General features: G+C 40.3%; 1 protein-coding gene across 10 annotated transcripts in view; it reads left to right on the top strand.

Annotated features, from left to right (window-relative positions):
• Positions 1 to 22946, top strand: part of gon4lb (gon-4 like b) — a 38006-nt gene that overhangs the window by 5642 nt on the left and 9418 nt on the right. For 7 of the 10 annotated variants that reach the window (XM_061049484.1, XM_061049486.1, XM_061049481.1 and 4 more), the window contains exons 4-19: positions 7051 to 7125; positions 8093 to 8143; positions 8257 to 8295; positions 8597 to 8698; positions 8951 to 9052; positions 9820 to 9966; positions 11572 to 11791; positions 12052 to 12153; positions 13696 to 13736; positions 14618 to 14757; positions 15319 to 15565; positions 17149 to 17235; positions 18657 to 18843; positions 19192 to 19339; positions 19904 to 20054; positions 20154 to 20270. In XM_061049484.1, the coding sequence (XP_060905467.1) occupies positions 7051 to 7125; positions 8093 to 8143; positions 8257 to 8295; positions 8597 to 8698; positions 8951 to 9052; positions 9820 to 9966; positions 11572 to 11791; positions 12052 to 12153; positions 13696 to 13736; positions 14618 to 14757; positions 15319 to 15565; positions 17149 to 17235; positions 18657 to 18843; positions 19192 to 19339; positions 19904 to 20054; positions 20154 to 20270 (1956 nt within the window). Of the gene's footprint in view, positions 1 to 7050; positions 7126 to 8092; positions 8144 to 8256; positions 8296 to 8596; positions 8699 to 8950; positions 9053 to 9819; positions 9967 to 11571; positions 11792 to 12051; positions 12154 to 13695; positions 13737 to 14617; positions 14758 to 15318; positions 15566 to 17148; positions 17236 to 18656; positions 18844 to 19191; positions 19340 to 19903; positions 20055 to 20153; positions 20271 to 22946 lie in introns of those variants that run through there. The other 3 variants (XM_061049480.1, XM_061049479.1, XM_061049487.1) reach the window with 3 other exon arrangements.

The following is a 22946-nucleotide window of genomic DNA, read 5'->3' as shown; positions in this document are numbered from 1 at the left end:
TCTACACACTGTAACATGTTTATATACTCTACACACTGTGACATGTTTATATACTCTACACCCTGTGACATGTTTATATACTCTACACCCTGTAACATGTTAATATACTCTACACACTGTAACATGTTAATATACTCTACACCCTGTAACATGTTTATATACTCTACACCCTGTAACATGTTAATATACTCTACACACTGTAACATGTTAATATACTCTACACCCTGTAACATGTTTATATACTCTACACCCTGTAACATGTTAATATACTCTACACACTGTAACATGTTAATATACTCTACACACTGTAACATGTTAATATACACCCTGTAACATGTTAATATACTCTACACACTGTAACATGTTAATATACACCCTGTAACATGTTAATATACACCCTGTAACATGTTAATATACTCTACACCCTGTAACATGTTAATATACTCTACACCCTGTAACATGTTAATATACTCTACACACTGTAACATGTTAATATACTCTACACCCTGTAACATGTTAATATACTCTACACACTGTAACATGTTAATATACTCTACACCCTGTAACATGTTAATATACTCTACACCCTGTAACATGTTAATATACTCTACACACTGTAACATGTTAATATACACCCTGTAACATGTTAATATACTCTACACCCTGTAACATGTTAATATACTCTACACACTGTAACATGTTAATATACACCCTGTAACATGTTAATATACTCTACACCCTGTAACATGTTAATATACTCTACACACTGTAACATGTTAATATACACCCTGTAACATGTTAATATACTCTACACCCTGTAACATGTTCATATACTCTACACCCTGTAACATGTTCATATACTCTACACCCTGTAACATGTTAATATACTCTACACCCTGTAACATGTTAATATACTCTACACACTGTAACATGTTAATATACTCTACACACTGTAACATGTTAATATACTCTACACCCTGTAACATGTTCATATACTCTACACCCTGTAACATGTTAATATACACCCTGTAACATGTTAATATACTCTACACCCTGTAACATGTTAATATACTCTACACACTGTAACATGTTAATATACACACTGTAACATGTTAATATACTCTACACCCTGTAACATGTTAATATACTCTACACCCTGTAACATGTTAATATACACCCTGTAACATGTTAATATACTCTACACCCTGTAACATGTTAATATACTCTACACACTGTAACATGTTAATATACACACTGTAACATGTTAATATACTCTACACCCTGTAACATGTTAATATACTCTACACCCTGTAACATGTTAATATACACCCTGTAACATGTTAATATACTCTACACACTGTAACATGTTAATATACACCCTGTAACATGTTTATATACTCTACACCCTGTAACATGTTAATATACACCCTGTAACATGTTAATATACACCCTGTAACATGTTAATATACTCTACACCCTGTAACATGTTAATATACACCCTGTAACATGTTAATATACTCTACACCCTGTAACATGTTAATATACACCCTGTAACATGTTTATATACTCTACACCCTGTAACATGTTAATATACTCTACACCCTGTAACATGTTAATATACACCCTGTAACATGTTAATATACTCTACACACTGTAACATGTTAATATACACCCTGTAACATGTTTATATACTCTACACCCTGTAACATGTTAATATACACCCTGTAACATGTTAATATACTCTACACCCTGTAACATGTTAATATACTCTACACCCTGTAACATGTTAATATACACCCTGTAACATGTTAATATACTCTACACCCTGTAACATGTTAATATACTCTACACCCTGTAACATGTTAATATACTCTACACACTGTAACATGTTAATATACACCCTGTAACATGTTTATATACTCTACACCCTGTAACATGTTAATATACACCCTGTAACATGTTAATATACTCTACACACTGTAACATGTTTATATACTCTACACCCTGTAACATGTTAATATACTCTACACCCTGTAACATGTTAATATACACCCTGTAACATGTTAATATACTCTACACCCTGTAACATGTTTATATACTCTACACCCTGTAACATGTTAATATACTCTACACACTGTAACATGTTAATATACTCTACACACTGTGACATGTTAATATACTCTACACCCTGTAACATGTTAATATACACCCTGTAACATGTTAATATACTCTACACCCTGTAACATGTTAATATACTCTACACCCTGTAACATGTTAATATACACCCTGTAACATGTTAATATACTCTACACCCTGTAACATGTTAATATACTCTACACCCTGTAACATGTTAATATACACCCTGTAACATGTTAATATACTCTACACCCTGTAACATGTTAATATACTCTACACCCTGTAACATGTTAATATACTCTACACCCTGTAACATGTTAATATACACCCTGTAACATGTTAATATACTCTACACCCTGTAACATGTTAATATACTCTACACCCTGTAACATGTTAATATACACCCTGTAACATGTTAATATACTCTACACCCTGTAACATGTTAATATACTCTACACACTGTAACATGTTAATATACACCCTGTAACATGTTAATATACTCTACACCCTGTAACATGTTAATATACTCTACACCCTGTAACATGTTAATATACTCTACACCCTGTAACATGTTAATATACTCTACACACTGTAACATGTTAATATACTCTACACACTGTAACATGTTAATATACTCTACACCCTGTAACATGTTAATATACTCTACACACTGTAACATGTTAATATACTCTACACACTGTAACATGTTAATATACTCTACACCCTGTAACATATTAATATACACCCTGTAACATGTTAATATACTCTACACCCTGTAACATGTTAATATACTCTACACCCTGTAACATGTTAATATACTCTACACCCTGTAACATGTTAATATACACACTGTAACATGTTAATATACTCTACACCCTGTAACATGTTAATATACTCTACACCCTGTAACATGTTAATATACACCCTGTAACATGTTAATATACTCTACACCCTGTAACATGTTAATATACTCTACACCCTGTAACATGTTAATATACTCTACACCCTGTAACATGTTAATATACACCCTGTAACATGTTAATATACACACTGTAACATGTTAATATACACCCTGTAACATGTTAATATACTCTACACCCTGTAACATGTTAATATACTCTACACCCTGTAACATGTTAATATACTCTACACCCTGTAACATGTTAATATACACCCTGTAACATGTTAATATACTCTACACCCTGTAACATGTTAATATACTCTACACACTGTAACATGTTCATATACTCTACACCCTGTAACATGTTAATATACTCTACACACTGTAACATGTTAATATACACACTGTAACATGTTAATATACTCTACACCCTGTAACATGTTAATATACTCTACACCCTGTAACATGTTTATATACACACTGTAACATGTTAATATACTCTACACACTGTAACATGTTAATATACTCTACACCCTGTAACATGTTAATATACTGTACACCCTGTAACATGTTAATATACTCTACACCCTGTAACATGTTAATATACACACTGTAACATGTTAATATACACCCTGTAACATGTTAATATACACACTGTAACATGTTAATATACACCCTGTAACATGTTAATATACACCCTGTAACATGTTAATATACACACTGTAACATGTTAATATACTCTACACCCTGTAACATGTTAATATACTCTACACCCTGTAACATGTTAATATACACACTGTAACATGTTAATATACACACTGTAACATGTTAATATACTCTACACCCTGTAACATGTTAATATACTCTACACCCTGTAACATGTTAATATACTCTACACCCTGTAACATGTTAATATACTCTACACCCTGTAACATGTTAATATACTCTACACACTGTAACATGTTAATATACTCTACACCCTGTAACATGTTAATATACTCTACACCCTGTAACATGTTAATATACTCTACACACTGTGACATGTTTATATACTCTACACACTGTAACATGTTAATATACTCTACACCCTGTAACATGTTAATATACACCCTGTAACATGTTAATATACTCTACACCCTGTAACATGTTAATATACTCTACACACTGTAACATGTTAATATACACACTGTAACATGTTTATATACTCTACACCCTGTAACATGTTTATATACTCTACACACTGTAACATGTTTATATACTCTACACACTGTAACATGTTTATATACTCTACACACTGTAACATGTTTATATACTCTACACCCTGTAACATGTTAATATACTCTACACACTGTAACATGTTTATATACTCTACACCCTGTAACATGTTTATATACTCTACACACTGTAACATGTTAATATACTCTACACACTGTGACATGTTTATATACTCTACACCCTGTAACATGTTTATATACTCTACACACTGTAACATGTTAATATACTCTACACACTGTGACATGTTTATATACTCTACACCCTGTAACATGTTTATATACACACTGTAACATGTTAATATACTCTACACCCTGTAACATGTTAATATACTCTACACACTGTAACATGTTAATATACACCCTGTAACATGTTAATATACTCTACACACTGTAACATGTTAATATACACACTGTAACATGTTTATATACTCTACACACTGTAACATGTTTATATACTCTACACCCTGTAACATGTTTATATACTCTACACACTGTAACATGTTAATATACTCTACACACTGTGACATGTTTATATACTCTACACCCTGTGACATGTTTATATACTCTACACACTGTAACATGTTAATATACTCTACACACTGTGACATGTTTATATACTCTACACCCTGTAACATGTTTATATACTCTACACACTGTAACATGTTTATATACTCTACACACTGTAACATGTTTATATACTCTACACCCTGTAACATGTTAATATACTCTACACCCTGTAACATGTTAATATACTCTACACACTGTAACATGTTTATATACACACTGTAACATGTTAATATACTCTACACCCTGTGACATGTTTATATACTCTACACACTGTAACATGTTAATATACACCCTGTAACATGTTTATATACTCTACACCCTGTAACATGTTAATATACTCTACACACTGTAACATGTTAATATACTCTACACCCTGTAACATGTTTATATACTCTACACACTGTAACATGTTAATATACTCTACACACTGTGACATGTTAATATACTCTACACCCTGTAACATGTTAATATACTCTACACCCTGTAACATGTTAATATACTCTACACCCTGTAACATGTTAATATACTCTACACACTGTAACATGTTAATATACTCTACACCCTGTAACATGTTTATATACTCTACACACTGTAACATGTTAATATACTCTACACACTGTGACATGTTTATATACTCTACACCCTGTAACATGTTTATATACTCTACACACTGTAACATGTTAATATACTCTACACCCTGTAACATGTTTATATACTCTACACACTGTAACATGTTAATATACTCTACACACTGTGACATGTTTATATACTCTACACCCTGTAACATGTTTATATACTCTACACACTGTAACATGTTAATATACTCTACACACTGTGACATGTTTATATACTCTACACCCTGTAACATGTTTATATACTCTACACACTGTAACATGTTTATATACTCTACACACTGTAACATGTTAATATACTCTACACCCTGTAACATGTTTATATACTCTACACACTGTAACATGTTTATATACTCTACACACTGTAACATGTTAATATACTCTACACCCTGTAACATGTTTATATACTCTACACACTGTAACATGTTTATATACTCTACACACTGTAACATGTTTATATACTCTACACCCTGTAACATGTTTATATACTCTACACACTGTAACATGTTAATATACTCTACACACTGTGACATGTTTATATACTCTACACCCTGTAACATGTTTATATACACCCTGTAACATGTTCATATACTCTACACACTGTAACATGTTCATATACACACTGTAACATGTTCATATACTCTACACACTGTAACATGTTCATATACTCTACACACTGTAACATGTTAATATACTCTACACCCTGTAACATGTTCATATGCTCTACACACTAACATGTTTATATACGCACTGTAACATGTTCATATACTCTACACCCTGTAACATGTTAATATACTCTACACACTGTAACATGTTAATATACTCTACACCCTGTAACATGTTTATATACTCTACACCCTGTAACATGTTAATATACTCTACACCCTGTAACATGTTTATATACTCTACACCCTGTAACATGTTAATATACTCTACACCCTGTAACATGTTAATATACTCTACACACTGTAACATGTTAATATACTCTACACCCTGTAACATGTTTATATACTCTACACACTGTAACATGTTAATATACTCTACACACTGTAACATGTTTATATACTCTACACACTGTAACATGTTAATATACTCTACACACTGTAACATGTTTATATACTCTACACCCTGTAACATGTTAATATACTGTACACCCTGTAACATGTTAATATACTCTACACACTGTAACATGTTTATATACTCTGCACCCTGTAACATGTTAATATACTCTACACCCTGTAACATGTTTATATACTCTACACCCTGTAACATGTTTATATACTCTACACCCTGTAACATGTTAATATACACCCTGTAACATGTTAATATACACACTGTAACATGTTAATATACACACTGTAACATGTTAATATACTCTACACCCTGTAACATGTTAATATACTCTACACCCTGTAACATGTTTATATACTCTACACCCTGTAACATGTTTATATACACACTGTAACATGTTCATATACTCTACACCCTGTAACATGTTATACACACTGTGTGTAACGTGTGGGCTATGCGTTTCTTTCAGGAGGTGATTACCCATGAGCATGTGGTGGCCATGATGAAAGCGACTATCAGAGACACTCAGGACCTGCCTATGTTTGTGAGTTTGATGTTTGTTTGTTTATTGATGTGAAGTCTCTCCATGTAGCTTAAATGGCGGCCTCTGGTGATTCAAGATTTTTATTTGTCACATGCTCATACAGATGTGCAGTGAAATGTAAAGACTGTTCTGCAAGGCCATGCAATAAACACTCAAAAATGACTAATACACATACAGTAATGTAAAATTAAACAAAGAAATATTTAAATATTGCAAATGTAGAAATGTAGAGAGCTGCACCCCCTCTCCACCAGCGTCCCATCAATTCTCAGTGGGGTGTAATCCCTCTGCTATCCTCTCCTGAAGTCCACAATCAGCTACTTGGTTTTGCTAACGTTCAGGAGCAGGTTGTTGTCCTGGCACCACTGTGACAGGTTTCCAACCTCCCCTGTATACGTCTGCTCATCATTGTTGCTGATGCGACCAACAACCACCGTGTCATCTGCAAATTTCACAATGATGTTGGAGCTGCTTATGGCCACACAGTCATGTGTGTACAGGGTGAAAAGCAGGGGGCTGAGGACACAGCCCTGTGGTGCTCCGGTGTTGAGGGTGCAGGCGGTGGAGGTGTGTCTGCCCACTCTGACCACCTGGGATCTGTTTGTCAGGAAGTCCAGGATGCAAGCGCACAGGGAGGTGTTTAGTCCAAGGATGATCAGCTTGGAATGGAGGTTGGCGGTGACTATGGTGTTGAAAGCTGATTTAAAATCAATGAACAGCAGTCTCACATAAGGCCCTGACACACCAAGGAGGCCGTCGGTGAGCGGTCGTCACCCTAGTTTTTGTGGTGTGTCCAGCCCCGTCACTACCCGCCAGCCCCATATCAGCCCCAGTTGGCCTTTTTTTGGAACAACAACGGTTTATTTATCAGCGTTCTTCCTCGTCCTCTTCAGGTTTCCCCTTTTTCGAATGACGATTACAGACTACCGCCCCCCCTCCTTAATCTCATCTCTTTTTTTCCCTTCAGGAGCCAAAGATGACTCGTTCCAGACTGAAACAGGTTATCCAGCTGGGACAGGTGAACTCAACATCCCACAATGCTTTCTGATAATTTACCTGGAAACAAGACAAGTGTGTAAATTATGACTGTCCTTCAACTGTCTGTCTCTGTACCTGTCTGTCTGCTTACAGTCAGAGAACTGGAGTTTGTCTGCAGTCGAAACAGTGAAGGTAAACCATCGACCCGTCTGTCTGTCTGTCTGTATACCTGCCTGTCTCTGTTCCTGTCTGTCTGTCTCTCTCTATACCTGTCTGTCTGTATACCTGTCTGTCTCCCTGTCTGTCTGTATACCTGTCTGTCTGTCTGTGTTCCTGTCTGTATACCTGTCTGTCTGTCTGTGTTCCTGTCTGTCTCTCGCTATACCTGTCTGTATCTCTGTCTTTCTGTCTGTCTCCCTGTCTGTCTCCCTGTTCATCTCTGTTCCTGTCTGTCTGTACTTGACTGTCTCTCTCTGGACCTGTCTGTCTGCAGCCCCCTCAGTTTGTTGATATAGATCTAGAGGAGGATGAAGACTCTTCAGATGAGGAGTACTGTCCTGATGAGGAGGAGGAGGAGGAAGACACAACAGAGGAGGTGAGGGGGGAGGGGGGTTGTACCCACACACACACAGAGCTGCTGACACACACACACACACACACACACACACACACACACACACAGAGCTGCTGACACACACACACACAGAGCTTGTGTGTGTATGTGTGTATGTGTGTGTGTGTGTGTGTGTGTGTGTGTGTGTCTCAGGAGCTCTGTAAAGACTCTCCATGGTTAACCTGTTTTACAGTTCTGCTGCTGATGTCATTTCCTGTTTGTGTTTGTGGGCAGATGTTTCTCAGTGATATCGACAGTTTGACTTCTCCTCCCAGAACTCTGCAGAGACCTCAATCTGAACATCCAGAACACCTGAGGACGAACTCACTCCCACAGGTACCTCATCAGCAAACAAACGACTTCCCTTTGATCACTTGACCCCTTTTCATTTCTCCACACACACACACACACACACACACACACACACACACACGTGTGTGGACTACTGTAATGGCAAGAATGGCAGCGCAGTTTAAAATGTGAAAATTGACTACCCTCTCTTCCCTCGCTAGTCGGTCTGCTGCCGTAGATCAAGTCCATAACCACTTTCTCTGAACACCCCTCCGGCTGTTCTTTGATCCTCATGTACTCCATGTGGAGCTTTTTGCACCGGCATTGCTCTGATGTCCAGTGAACCCTACTGCGGCCGCCCTTGCGCAATTCGTTGGAACACTCTTTTGTTCCTCAGCGCCATCCAGTTCCCTCTGCACCTCCTTCTGTCTGTGGCATAGTGCTGACATTTTCTCCAATAAATGAATCAGCTTGAAAGTATTTTACAGGAAATCCACTGGATATTAAAGCATGGTGCGTTATGTGTTTGTCCTAACCCACTGTCGCACGGAGAAATGATGATCCTTTCGACCAATCAGCGGACTGCAGTGCGTCTAGCCCCACCTTTTAAGGGTCGGATCGGTATGCTTTGCACCCCAACAGAAGGGTAGCAAAAAAGTGGGATGGAACGGACCAGTTAATTTGCGGACCAATAAATGTGTGCGGTACAGTAAGAAACCGCTTTAGTCCCATGCTAATTATTGACCTCAGCCGTTACAAATACCTGGACCCTTTCATGTACAATGACTTCTGAACTCTGACCTGTTGGTTAGAGATTTCCAGGACGTCTGAAGAACCAGGTGATGACCTTCACCTGCACCCCTCAGCACCTCTTAGCTGCTCCTGAGTCCTCCTTCCTTGAAAGACTGAACGCTGTGGACGAGGAGCTGGACTGCAGCCCCACCTACAGCTGTAACCAGGTAACCCCTCATTATGAACTACACCTGTAACCAGGTAACCCCTCAGTATGAACTACACCTGTAACCAGGTAACCCCTCAGTATGATCTATACCTGTAACCAGGTAACCCCTCATTATGAACTACACCTGTAACCAGGTAACCCCTCAGTATGAACTACACCTGTAACCAGGTAACCCCTCAGTATCAACTACACCTGTAACCAGGTAACCCCTCAGTATGAACTATACCTGTAACCAGGTAACCCCTCAGTATGAACTATACCTGTAACCATGTAACCCCTCAGTATGAACTACACCTGTAACCAGGTAACCCCTCAGTATGATCTATACCTGTAACCAGGTAACCCCTCAGTATGAACTACACCTGTAACCAGGTAACCCCTCAGTATGAACTACACCTGTAACCAGGTAACCTCTCAGTATCACCTACAGCTGTAACCAGGTAACCCCTCAGTATCAACTACACCTGTAACCAGGTAACCCCTCAGTATCAACTACACCTGTAACCAGGTAACCCCTCAGTATGAACTACAGCTGTAACCAGGTAACCCCTCAGTATCAACTACACCTGTAACCAGGTAACCCCTCAGTATGAACTACACCTGTAACCAGGTAACCCCTCAGTATGAACTACACCTGTAACCAGGTAACCCCTCAGTATCAACTACACCTGTAACCAGGTAACCCCTCAGTATCAACTACACCTGTAACCAGGTAACCCCTCAGTATCACCTACAGCTGTAACCAGGTAACCCCTCAGTATCAACTACACCTGTAACCAGGTAACCCCTCAGTATGAACTACACCTGTAACCAGGTAACCCCTCAGTATGAACTACAGCTGTAACCAGGTAACCCCTCAGTATCAACTACACCTGTAACCAGGTAACCCCTCAGTATCAACTACACCTGTAACCAGGTAACCCCTCAGTATGAACTACACCTGTAACCAGGTAACCCCTCAGTATGAACTACACCTGTAACCAGGTATGAACTACACCTGTAACCAGGTAACCCCTCAGTATGAACTATACCTGTAACCAGGTAACCCCTCAGTATCAACTACACCTGTAACCAGGTAACCCCTCAGTATGATCTATACCTGTAACCAGGTAACCCCTCAGTATCAACTACACCTGTAACCAGGTAACCCCTCAGTATGAACTATACCTGTAACCAGGTAACCCCTCAGTATGAACTACAGCTGTAACCAGGTAACCCCTCAGTATGAACTACAGCTGTAACCAGGTAACCCCTCAGTATGAACTACACCTGTAACCAGGTAACCCCTCAGTATCACCTACAGCTGTAACCAGGTAACCCCTCAGTATCAACTACACCTGTAACCAGGTAACCCCTCAGTATGATCTATACCTGTAACCAGGTAACCCCTCAGTATGAACTACACCTGTAACCAGGTAACCCCTCAGTATGATCTATACCTGTAACCAGGCAAAAACCCTCAGTATCAACTACACCTGTAACCAGGTAACCCCTCAGTAACTGTAGTTATTGGTTGACGATATTCTTCATGGACTTGAAAGTTACAGTCTCAGAATAATCAATAAAAATGAAAATAACATTTATTCTTCTATCTCATTCTTAGTCTCTGGACAGAAAAAAAAGTGACGAGAATGATGAAGGCAGTTTAGCGTATCGCACACGCTCCAAACTTCGATTGGTTAATGTTCCTCTGGGTCAGCTGGAGGCGGAGCTTCTAGCCCCTGACATCACCGCTGACATGTATGAGCAGAATCCTGCCCAGCGAGAGGAGGACCGTCATTGGACGAGGTGGCTGCAGGGTCTGATGGCACCGGACAATGAAGGTCAGACGTCAGGTTAACTTTCAAAATAAGAGTGTCTGATTTCATGTAGCACGGTCAAACAGTTAGATTTGAAACACTTCCTGTCTGGTCTAATAATAATGAATTACAGAAAAGTCCTCATTTATACCTGAACACTGTCTCCGCCAACTTCCCACACTTTACCTTTGCTGAGACCAAAAGTGAGAGCGCCCCACCTGGATATTGAGCATGAACAACGTTAAACACTTTATGTTTTGATCCCGATTCTGTGTCTGTCTCAGAGGAAGCTGACGATGAAGACGACCCTGAATATAACTTCCTGGAGGAGCACGATGAACCGGATGTGGAGGACTACAGGACGGACAGGGCGGTGCAGATCACCAGTAGGTGTTGTGCTGTGGTCATCTGTCTGAACTGACCCTGAGAGAGGAGGTCATGTGATCAGGGATTAAAGTTCTCTGTTGCTAAAACAGATTTCTGTCAATTTCACAATTGTAATATTTTTAGTCCGTGTCAATCAGACAAAAAAAATGGAGCAGAATGTTGGTTAATGATAAACGTGTAACCTGTAACATAAGTGTAGTAGGCCTGTGCGTCTGTGTGGCGTTTAATTTACAGTCAGAAATTTTATCTGCTACGTGAAGTCCGCTCGGCGTGTAGGAGGCTTTTATTTTGGTAGCGAACATCAGCGTGCACCGCCCATCATGTCATGACTTGTTTTCCTTCTTTGCGCAACTTTATTTTCCCGACCAAAATGAAATACAGGAGAATGATAATCAGTAACATGACGGAGTTTACCGTTAAAGTTTTATTACGTGCAGGCAGAGCAGACAGTCGCCGAGTGCTCCACTACCGGACACGGCATTAGGAACGCGCGTCAAGACAACAGGTGATACAGCACATTACCCACACAGAGCACCACATGACATGAATCACCTTTAAACTGGACCGTTTGATGACACAATTCTTACATCTTATATTAGCTTAACAAGCTAGCACTAGTTTACTTTTAAAGTGATGATGAAAGTTATAAAGTACAATACTTAGGTTCTGTACAAATTTTTAAAAGCAATATTGTACATGTTCTATAAATTCAGTGGAGTAAGAAGTTTTTTTTAGTTTATCTGCTAGTTACTTCTCAGATTCAGATTTATAATGCAAAAAAGGGTGAATACACTAATTGTCAAAACGTCTTTTGTATATGCCCTGGGAATTCACAAGGTATCCACTTATATATCCTATGTAAATAAATAAATAAATAAAAGCAATTTCTATTACTCAAGTAGGATTAGCTTCTGCTTTAGCATTGACAAAAAACGAGGGACACATTAATGCATCAAAAAAATGTATTATATAATTAATATTCTGTAAAAGGTCAATTTTTCAAAAGTTGTTACTCCAGACTTCAGTTTGATGCTTCTGTACTCCAACTTCTGTAACTTGTTTGAGGGTATTTCTGTGTTGTTACTTTAGGCTGCTAAAGGTTAAGAACAGAGTAGGCTTCTTATTCCACTGTCAATATTTAGTATCATAACACGGTCCTCATTTCTAATGATAATGATCTAATCTCAAAATGCTCCAAAAAGATTCATTTGAATGTCAGATTGGCTATTTTTTTCTTCTGGGGGGGATTCCCCCAGACCCCCCTAGCTTGAACTACTTTAGTATCTTGTCATACTTTCACTTCTTTAGAGTTTGCTAAAGAACACCTGCTGTGACTGCTAATGTATATAGGTATACAAGGCACCTGGCTGTATGTGATATTTTTTTTAAAACAAGCAAGGTCATATCTGTCAGCCTAGATCTTGAGCTTTCAAAAAAGAAAAATGTGCTACTGCTGTAGCAGTTATCATGGTAACAGTACACCCCCCTTATCCCTGCGCTTGCTATCTGACTTTCAGTGTAAAATGTTTCCTCTCTTACAGAGAAGGAGGTGAACGAGCTGCTGGATGAGCTCTTTGATACGGTGAGTTTTTTAAAAATGATTTATAATCGTTATTTTTAAACCTGCAGCTGTTTGTTGATTCAACTCCTGACTTTTATTGTAACTGTTAATGTACCTGGACGACCGTTAATGTGCCTAGGTGGCCATTATTCATTCAGACAATGAATCAATCTTTATTTGTATAGAACCAAGTCATTAGTGTGACAAACCCTAACCCAAAAACCATCATGAGCACTAAGCAACATTTTAGCAAAAGTTAGTTAGAGAGAGAGAGAGAGGCTCTACCTCCCATAGTCCATAGTACATTTAGAGACTGTACCACGAGCAGGCCTGATAACTGAAGGCTCTACCTCCCATAGTACATTTAGAGACCATAGGTACATTTCTAGCTTACATAACTGACTGGTACCATCGGGCTTCATTGATACATAAAGCTGAGTATCATCTGCATAACAATGAAACTGTATGGAGTGTTTCCTCACAATATTTCCCAGAGGAAGCATATATATTGTAAAAAGAATTGGTCCAAGCACTGAACCTTGTGGGACTCCATGGCAAACTTTAGTGTGCATAGAGGACTCATCATTAACATGTACAAACTGAGATCGGTCTGATAAGTAGGATTCAAACCAACTTAAAGCAGTCCCTGTAATTCCAAGTAAATGTTCTAGTCTGTGTAATGGGATGTGTTGGTCAATAATGTCAATGTACCTGGTCCACCGTTAATGTACCTGGACATAAGTGAGGTGTCCCCTCCCTAGTAATCCCCCACCCCCTTCACCGTCTGCTTTAAAGCATCAAATCTGGTAAATGTTCCTGATAAAAACTGTCTGACTATGAACTCAGCGCTGATTGGTCTTCAAGTTTTAGACATGTGATTCTGACATCTGATACATGTACAGCTGCAGGAGGAGGAGGAGGAGGAGGAGGAGGAGGAGGAGGAGCAGCAGCAGGAGGAGGAGCAGGAGGAGGAGGAGTCACACCAGGAGTCACACCTGGAATCACTGACTGGAACTAAGTTCAACGTTCCCAAAGCTTTACGGTAACACACACACACACACACACACACACACACACACACACACAGAGACACACAGAAACACACACACACACAGAAACACAGAGACACAGAGACACACAACCCCACACACACACACAAAAATGTGTCTAGGTGTGTGTGTCCTCCTGTTGGGACAGGGCAGCAGAGTGGTGCTGTCTCTGTTTGGGTCAGGAGGAACAGAAAGTCCTCCGCTGCATCTTTTTCATACAGAACACATGAGGAAGAGCTCAGTGGGAGGAGACATCATGCGTCAATCAAATGGGTCCATTTAGGCTTCGCCAGTGTGTGTGTGTGTGTGTGTGTGTGTGTGTGTGTGTGTGTGTGTGTGTGTGTGTGTGTGTGTGTGTGTGTGTGTGTGTGTGTGTGTGTGTGTGTGTGTGTGTGTGTGTGTGTGTGTGTGTGTGTGTGTGTGTGTGTGTGTGTGTGTGTGTGTCTCCTCTGTGGCCTGTGTAATGAAACAGCTGATTTGGTGGAGCACAAACTTAAAATGTCAATTGTGAGCATGTGGAGACCCTGTGTCGAGCCTTTTGTCCCTCTTTGCAGATTTGAGGCACCGTTAGCTAGCATGCTAACAGAGCGGCGACGAACGGTCAGACAACAGTACGAAGCTCTGCAGCAGAAGAGGGCGCTGCAGGACACGACCAATCAGCAACGCAATAACACACACCTGAACCACACGCCTGCTCCACAATCACACACCACCACCCCCCTCCAGGTAGTCAGCCCCAACTGCCCCCCCTTTCAACTGGACCACACCCAGAAACTACAGCTGCAGCAGCAGGTCCAACAGGTGAGACAGCGCCGCCCTAAACACTGACATGTGTGATTTAAAACTACGTCACCTTCTGACATTACCTCCAACTGGTTAAGAAAAACTCCCCTAAACAAGATACAGGTTACTTATGATGTCAGATACAGGTTAGTTAGTTATGATGTCAGATACAGGTTAGTTAGTTATGATGCCAGACACAGGTTAGTTACTTATGATGTCAGATACAGGTTAGTTATGATGTCAGATATAGGTTAGTTACTTATGATGTCAGATACAGGTTAGTTAGTTATGATGTCAGATACAGGTTAGTTAGTTATGATGTCAGATACAGGTTAGTTAGTTATGATGTCAGATATAGGTTACTTATGATGTCAGATACAGGTTAGTTATGATGTCAGATATAGGTTACTTATGATGTCAGATATAGGTTACTTATGATGTCAGATACAGGTTAGTTATGATGTCAGATACAGGTTAGTTAGTTATGATGCCAGACACATGTTAGTTAGTTATGATGTCAGATACAGGTTAGTTATGATGTCAGATACAGGTTAGTTAGTTATGATGCCAGACACATGTTAGTTAGTTATGATGTCAGATATAGGTTAGTTAGTTATGTTGTCAGTTACAGGTTAGTTATGTTGTCAGTTACAGGTTAGTTATGATGTCAGATATAGGTTAGTTAGTTATGATGTCAGTTACAGGTTAGTTAGTTAGTTATGATGTCAGATATAGGTTAGTTATGATGTCAGACACAGGTTAGTTAGTTATGATGTCAGTTACAGGTTAGTTAGTTATGATGTCAGATACAGGTTAGGTATGATGTCAGATATAGGTTAGTTAGTTATGATGTCAGATATAGGTTAGTTATGATGTCAGTTACAGGTTAGTTAGTTATGATGTCAGATATAGGTTAGTTATGATGTCAGACACATGTTAGTTAGTTATGATGTCAGATATAGGTTAGTTAGTTATGATGTCAGATATAGGTTAGTTATGATGTCAGATACAGGTTAGTTATGATGTCAGACACATGTTAGTTAGTTATGATGTCAGATATAGGTTAGTTAGTTATGATGTCAGATATAGGTTAGTTATGATGTCAGATATAGGTTAGTTAGTTAGTTATGATGTTAGATATAGGTTGGTTAGTTATGATGTCAGATACAGGTTAGGTATGATGTCAGATATAGGTTAGTTAGTTATGATGTCAGATATAGGTTAGTTAGTTATGATGTCAGATATAGGTTAGTTAGTTATGATGTCAGATGTAGGTTAGTTATGATGTCAGATATAGGTTAGTTAGTTATGATGTCATAGGTTAGTTGGCTATGATGTCAGACACAGGTTAGTTAGTTATGATGTCAGATATAGGTTAGCTAGTTATGATGTCAGATATAGGTTAGTTAGTTATGGTGTCAGATATAGGTTAGTTAGTTATGATGTCATAGGTTAGTTAGTTATGATGTCATATATAGGTTAGTTAGTTATGATGTCATAGGTTAGTTGGTTATGATGTCAGACACAGGTTAGTTAGTTATGATGTCAGATATAGTTAGTTAGTTATTAAACATTGTAACTGACATGTTTTCTTCTTTCAGCATGTGCAGCTGCTGACTCAGATACACCTGCTGGCGTACCGTTTGGAAACTCTTAACCACGAAACCTGCATCACCAAACATTACCTGGTCAGTTAGTAGAATCACCTGGTTAGTCAGTAGAATCACCTGGTTAGTCAGTGGAATCACCTGGTCAGTGAGTGGAATCACCTGGTCAGTTAGTGGAATCACCTGGTCAGTCAGTAACATCACCCGGTCAGTTAGTAGAATCACCTGGTCAGTTAGTGGAATCACCTGGTCAGTCAGTAACATCACCTGGTCAGTCAGTAACATCACCCGGTCAGTTAGTAGAATCACCTGGTCAGTTAGTAGAATCACCCGGTCAGTCAGTAACATCACCTGGTCAGTCAGTAACATCACCTGGTCAGTCAGTAACATCACCTGGTCAGTTAGTAGAATCACCTGGTCAGTCAGTAACATCACCTGGTCAGTTAGTAGAATCACCTGGTCAGTCAGTAACATCACCTGGTCAGTTAGTAGAATCACCTGGTCAGTCAGTAACATCACCTGGTCAGTCAATAGAATCACCTGGTCAGACAGTAACATCACCTGGTCAGTCAGTAACATCACCTGGTCAGTTAGTAGAATCACCTGGTCAGTCAGTAACATCACCCGGTCAGTTAGTAGAATCACCTGGTCAGTCAGTAACATCACCTGGTCAGTTAGTAGAATCACCTGGTCAGTCAGTAACATCACCCGGTCAGTTAGTAGAATCACCTGGTCAGTCAGTAACATCACCCGGTCAGTTAGTAGAATCACCTGGTCAGTCAGTAACATCACCCGGTCAGTTAGTAGAATCACCTGGTCAGTCAGTAACATCACCTGGTCAGTTAGTAGAATCACCTGGTCAGTCAGTAACATCACCCGGTCAGTTAGTAGAATCACCTGGTCAGTCAGTAACATCACCCGGTCAGTTAGTAGAATCACCTGGTCAGTCAGTAACATCACCTGGTCAGTTAGTAGAATCACCTGGTCAGTCAGTAACATCACCCGGTCAGTTAGTAGAATCACCTGGTCAGTCAGTAACATCACCTGGTCAGTTAGTAGAATCACCTGGTCAGTCAGTAACATCACCCGGTCAGTTAGTAGAATCACCTTGTCAGTCAGTAACATCACCTGGTCAGTTAGTAACATCACCTGGTCAGTCAGTAACATCACCTGGTCAGTTAGTAGAATCACCTGGTCAGTCAGTAACATCACCTGGTCAGTTAGTAACATCACCTGGTCAGTCAGTAACATCACCTGGTCAGTCAGTAACATCACCTGGTCAGTCAGTAACATCACCTGGTCAGTCAGTAACATCACCCGGTCAGTTAGTAGAATCACCTGGTCAGTCAGTAACATCACCTGGTCAGTCAGTAACATCACCTGGTCAGTTAGTAGAATCACCTGGTCAGTCAGTAACATCACCTGGTCAGTTAATAAGACCACCTGTTCTGTCAGAAGCCTCTCCTAATCTGTTTCCCTGTTGTTACCTGTTCTACCTGTAGGAAGAGCTGCAGCAGTTTGCCAGGCGTCAGGAGGAGGTTTTAAGACCCAGCAGTTTTAGAGTGTGTAACCTGAAGGGGGCGCTGGATCTCCTGAAGGAGGAGGAGAGGAGGGGGAAGCCTCCTCCTGCTCCTCCTGCTCCTGCTGCCTCCAGACGCTTGCTCCCCAGCATGACTCCTTCCACCAACAGTAAGGAGGAGAAACTCCTGCTCATTAATTAGACACTTTTCACACATGCACAAAGCTCCTTCAATTTTTCAGGTGAGCTGCATGTGCGAGCACAAACAACCGAATCTTTTACTCTAACTTTACCTTGACTTTTTCCTGCTATCCTCCGACTACATTTTCAGCATTAAGGCGTGTTAGCTGATGTGTGTCACAGGAAGATTTCAGGGATAGCTTCTCCTGACACTTTCTTGAAATATGCATGGATGCATGTGTGAAAATTGCTATGGTCTTCTTCTTTTTTTTATCATGTTTCGTTGCTCAGCAGACGTTCCTACAGCTAGTTCTGGTTTAATTTCTGGTTCTTTGTAGGTCTGGCCTTCCCTCTGCTTCCAGCCGACCTGGCGTGGCTGTTTGCAACTCGACCCGTGTTCCTTTACCCAGAATTACTTCCCGTCTGCAACATGGACGTCGTCAGCATCCGACAGCAGAGAAATGTTTACACAGCAGGAGAGGATGGGTACATAAGCACTCACAAATAACACACACAAATGAACTGTAGTTAAAAATAGCAATATTTGTTTCGTAAAAATATTTTATTATTTAAGTGTTTTACATCACATTTAATATTTCCCACAATGCCTCTGTGCAGACTGACAGTAGCATATCCCATGATGCCTCTGTGCAGACTGACAGTAACATATCCCATGATGCCTCTGTGCAGACTGACAGTAACATTTCCCATGATGCCTCTGTGCAGACTGACAGTAATATTTCCCATGATGCCTCTGTGCAGACTGACAGTAACATATCCCATGATGCCTCTGTGCAGACTGACAGTAACATATCCCATGATGCCTCTGTGCAGACTGACAGTAATATTTCCCACAATGCCTCTGTGCAGACTGACAGTAACATTTCCCATGATGCCTCTGTGCAGACTGACAGTAACATTTCCCATGATGCCTCTGTGCAGACTGACAGTAACATTTCCCATGATGCCTCTGTGCAGACTGACAGTAACATATCCCATGATGCCTCTGTGCAGACTGACAGTAATATATCCCATGATGCCTCTGTGCAGACTAATCGTTCTGGGTCTGAAGCACTTCGAGGGGACGGTGGAGCCAGATCATCTGATTAGTTCGTATCTTCTTCGTAAGACTCGATGGAACTTCAGGAAACACGTCAGAGAGATGAGCGGGCCCAGAGCGCTACAAAACAATGTCATAAAGGTGACTTCGTCGTGACAACACTGTGACATCACACGCATTCTCTGACATCATCAGCTGATAAAATGGTGGCCTGTGTAAAGTTAACCTGTTTGTTTCCAGATGTTTCTGATGCAGGGAGTCGTTCCCCCTCTGCCACTTGCCTGCTGCAGAGTTCAGCCAGCAGACCAGCGCCCCCCAGTGGAAAGAAACAGCTCAAACATGCCGAACTGGCTCAAGGTCTGACTCTGTAAACCAGATCCACATTCACATACAGATAAACGTAACCCTAAGACAGTTCACACTGCAACTTGTAGTGCTGGGCAATATATCGTGAAGCTCGATTCGATCGATATTTAATTAATGCTTGATATGGAAAAGGGAACATCGATTTTATTTTTTAAACTACTTCAAAGTTTTCTCGCGATATTTCGTTGCTCTGCGAGATTTCCGCGGCAACGCATGTTGCGCGGAGACGAAAGGGCGGAGGAGACTCCACTCCTGCTGCTGAGTAGCCTCGCTCTTGTAAGCGACCAACACGGAGGAGAAAGAGAAAGATGTGAGCGAGGCCGAATTACTTCCAAAAAAGGGTTCATAACGCACGACATTATAAGTGTCCCGCTGGCCCGGATGAATGATTGACAGAGTCCAGCTGATTGCACGTTCAGCTGGCGACTTCACTGCTGTCACTCCCGCGAGCGTGCTCACTACACTCGAGTTGTAAACTCGCACACAGATTTTAGCGCAGGTTTTCTCTACTAAAACACACGTTTGGTAAAACGGTTTTAAAACCATCAGATCCCGACAAAAGCCGAGTTTAAATCAGCATTCCAAGAATAGAAATCACCGGAAGAGTCGAGAGTGACAGCAGGGCATGACGAAAACAGAAGGGAGAAAAGTTAGCAGATATAAATAAATATAAGAAAAATACACAATGTTTTTTATAATTAGAGCTCAATTAATTAAGTTGTAATTGACTTTTGCATCAGAATGGTTCAAGAGTAAATTGGTGACTGTTATTTTTCGAATCAAAAGTAATGTTCCTGGGCCAGTGATTACAATGGTCGGGCCAGTGATCTTTTTTTTTATACAGTGGAGATTCAGTTTTATAGGCTACAATTGTAAACTTTAATACAATAAATATTGAGTCATATCGAATATTGACATTAGGCAAAAAAAAATTGTGATATCAAATTTAGGCCAGATCGCCCAGCACTAACTACAAGGCTGATTCTCCTTCAGACCAAACTAATCAAAGCCTGAGGGCCTCATGTTAAAACGGTGCGTGCGCACTAAAATGTTGAGTACGCTGTGTTTCACGCACACGTTGGGAAGTATTAAATCAGCGTGACCTGAGAATGTGCGGACCCTACTGCAAACTCTGTCATTTGACTTGGTCAAACATTATAGTTCTGAAACTCTCCAGGTGAGCCATAACAAATTTGCCACTCCATTTACTGAACTAGTTTCATGAAGTGGGATAAATTAAAACATACTTTTCACAGATGTCTTAACCTCTGTGCCAAACCAAACGAGATGTTAACACGTCAGGGACTGAACAGTCTCCGAGGCACACAGATATTCATGTAAAAGGAAACGAGGCGCACTCCCACCTCCTGTATGTTACATGTAGCGCGCTGCACAGTATGGCTCAGAGCTACAGAGGGACGAACCCGACACTGACCGGGCATCACCGAGCCAAACGCAGATAGCACCGTTAGGATACACAGAACGTGAAACAGGCGGGAAGTTGAGGTAAATATTTCTCCTCATTATTTAAAAAGGTGTAGGTGAGGCGGGCCAAGTGGCACGTGCAGCTGTGCTCAGTTTCACGTTAATGGGGATGTAGAAAGGAAAGGCGCGCTCTGTTTCATACATGTGGACATTTCTGTGTGTAACTACTTTTCCAATTTTGGGAGTACGCCATCTTTCAGTATAGAAGCTGCGCAGTCTTTTATACATGAGGCCTCTGATGGTTCTAAAGATGATCATGGCAGATGTTCCTGTGGTTTGTGTTTGATTGATCCTATCTGCTCAGAAGAATGTCATGAGAAATGGTTGATGTACTTCAGCTTGTATATTTCTTTTCTAGTCTTCTGACTACTCAAAGTGGTTTTACACCACAGGATACACCTACACATTCACACCCTGATGGTAGAGGCTGCTGCATAAAGAGTCCATCAGTATTAACTCATCCATTCATACACATTCACACTCTGATGGTAGAGGCTGCTGCATAAAGAGTCCATCAGTATTAACTCATCCATTCATACACATTCACACCCTGATGGTCGAGGCTGCTGCATAAAGAGTCCATCAGTATTAACTCATCCATTCATACACATTCACACTCTGATGGTCGAGGCTGCTGCATAAAGAGTCCATCAGTATTAACTCATCCATTCATACACATTCACACTCTGATGGTAGAGGCTGCTGCATAAAGAGTCCATCAGTATTAACTCATCCATTCATACACATTCACACTCTGATGGTAGAGGCTGCTGCATAAAGAGTCCATCAGTATTAACTCATCCATTCATACACATTCACACTCTGATGGTAGAGGCTGCTGCATAAAGAGTCCATCAGTATTAACTCATCCATTCATACACATTCACACTCTGATGGTAGAGGCTGCTGCATAAAGAGTCCATCAGTATTAACTCATCCATTCATACACATTCACACCCTGATGGTCGAGGCTGCTGCATAAAGAGTCCATCAGTATTAACTCATCCATTCATACACATTCACACCCTGATGGTAGAGGCTGCTGCGTAAAGAGTCCATCAGTATTAACTCATCCATTCATACACATTCACACCCTGATGGTAGAGGCTGCTGCATAAAGAGTCCATCAGTATTAACTCATCCATTCATACACATTCACACCCTGATGGTAGAGGCTGCTGC

The sequence above is a fragment of the Labrus mixtus genome, chromosome 11 (genome assembly GCF_963584025.1).
Source record: "Labrus mixtus chromosome 11, fLabMix1.1, whole genome shotgun sequence".
Taxonomy (NCBI): Eukaryota; Metazoa; Chordata; class Actinopteri; order Labriformes; family Labridae; genus Labrus; species Labrus mixtus.
Note: the sequence above shows the minus strand (reverse complement) of the source record. Positions and strands in the feature narration are given on the sequence as shown.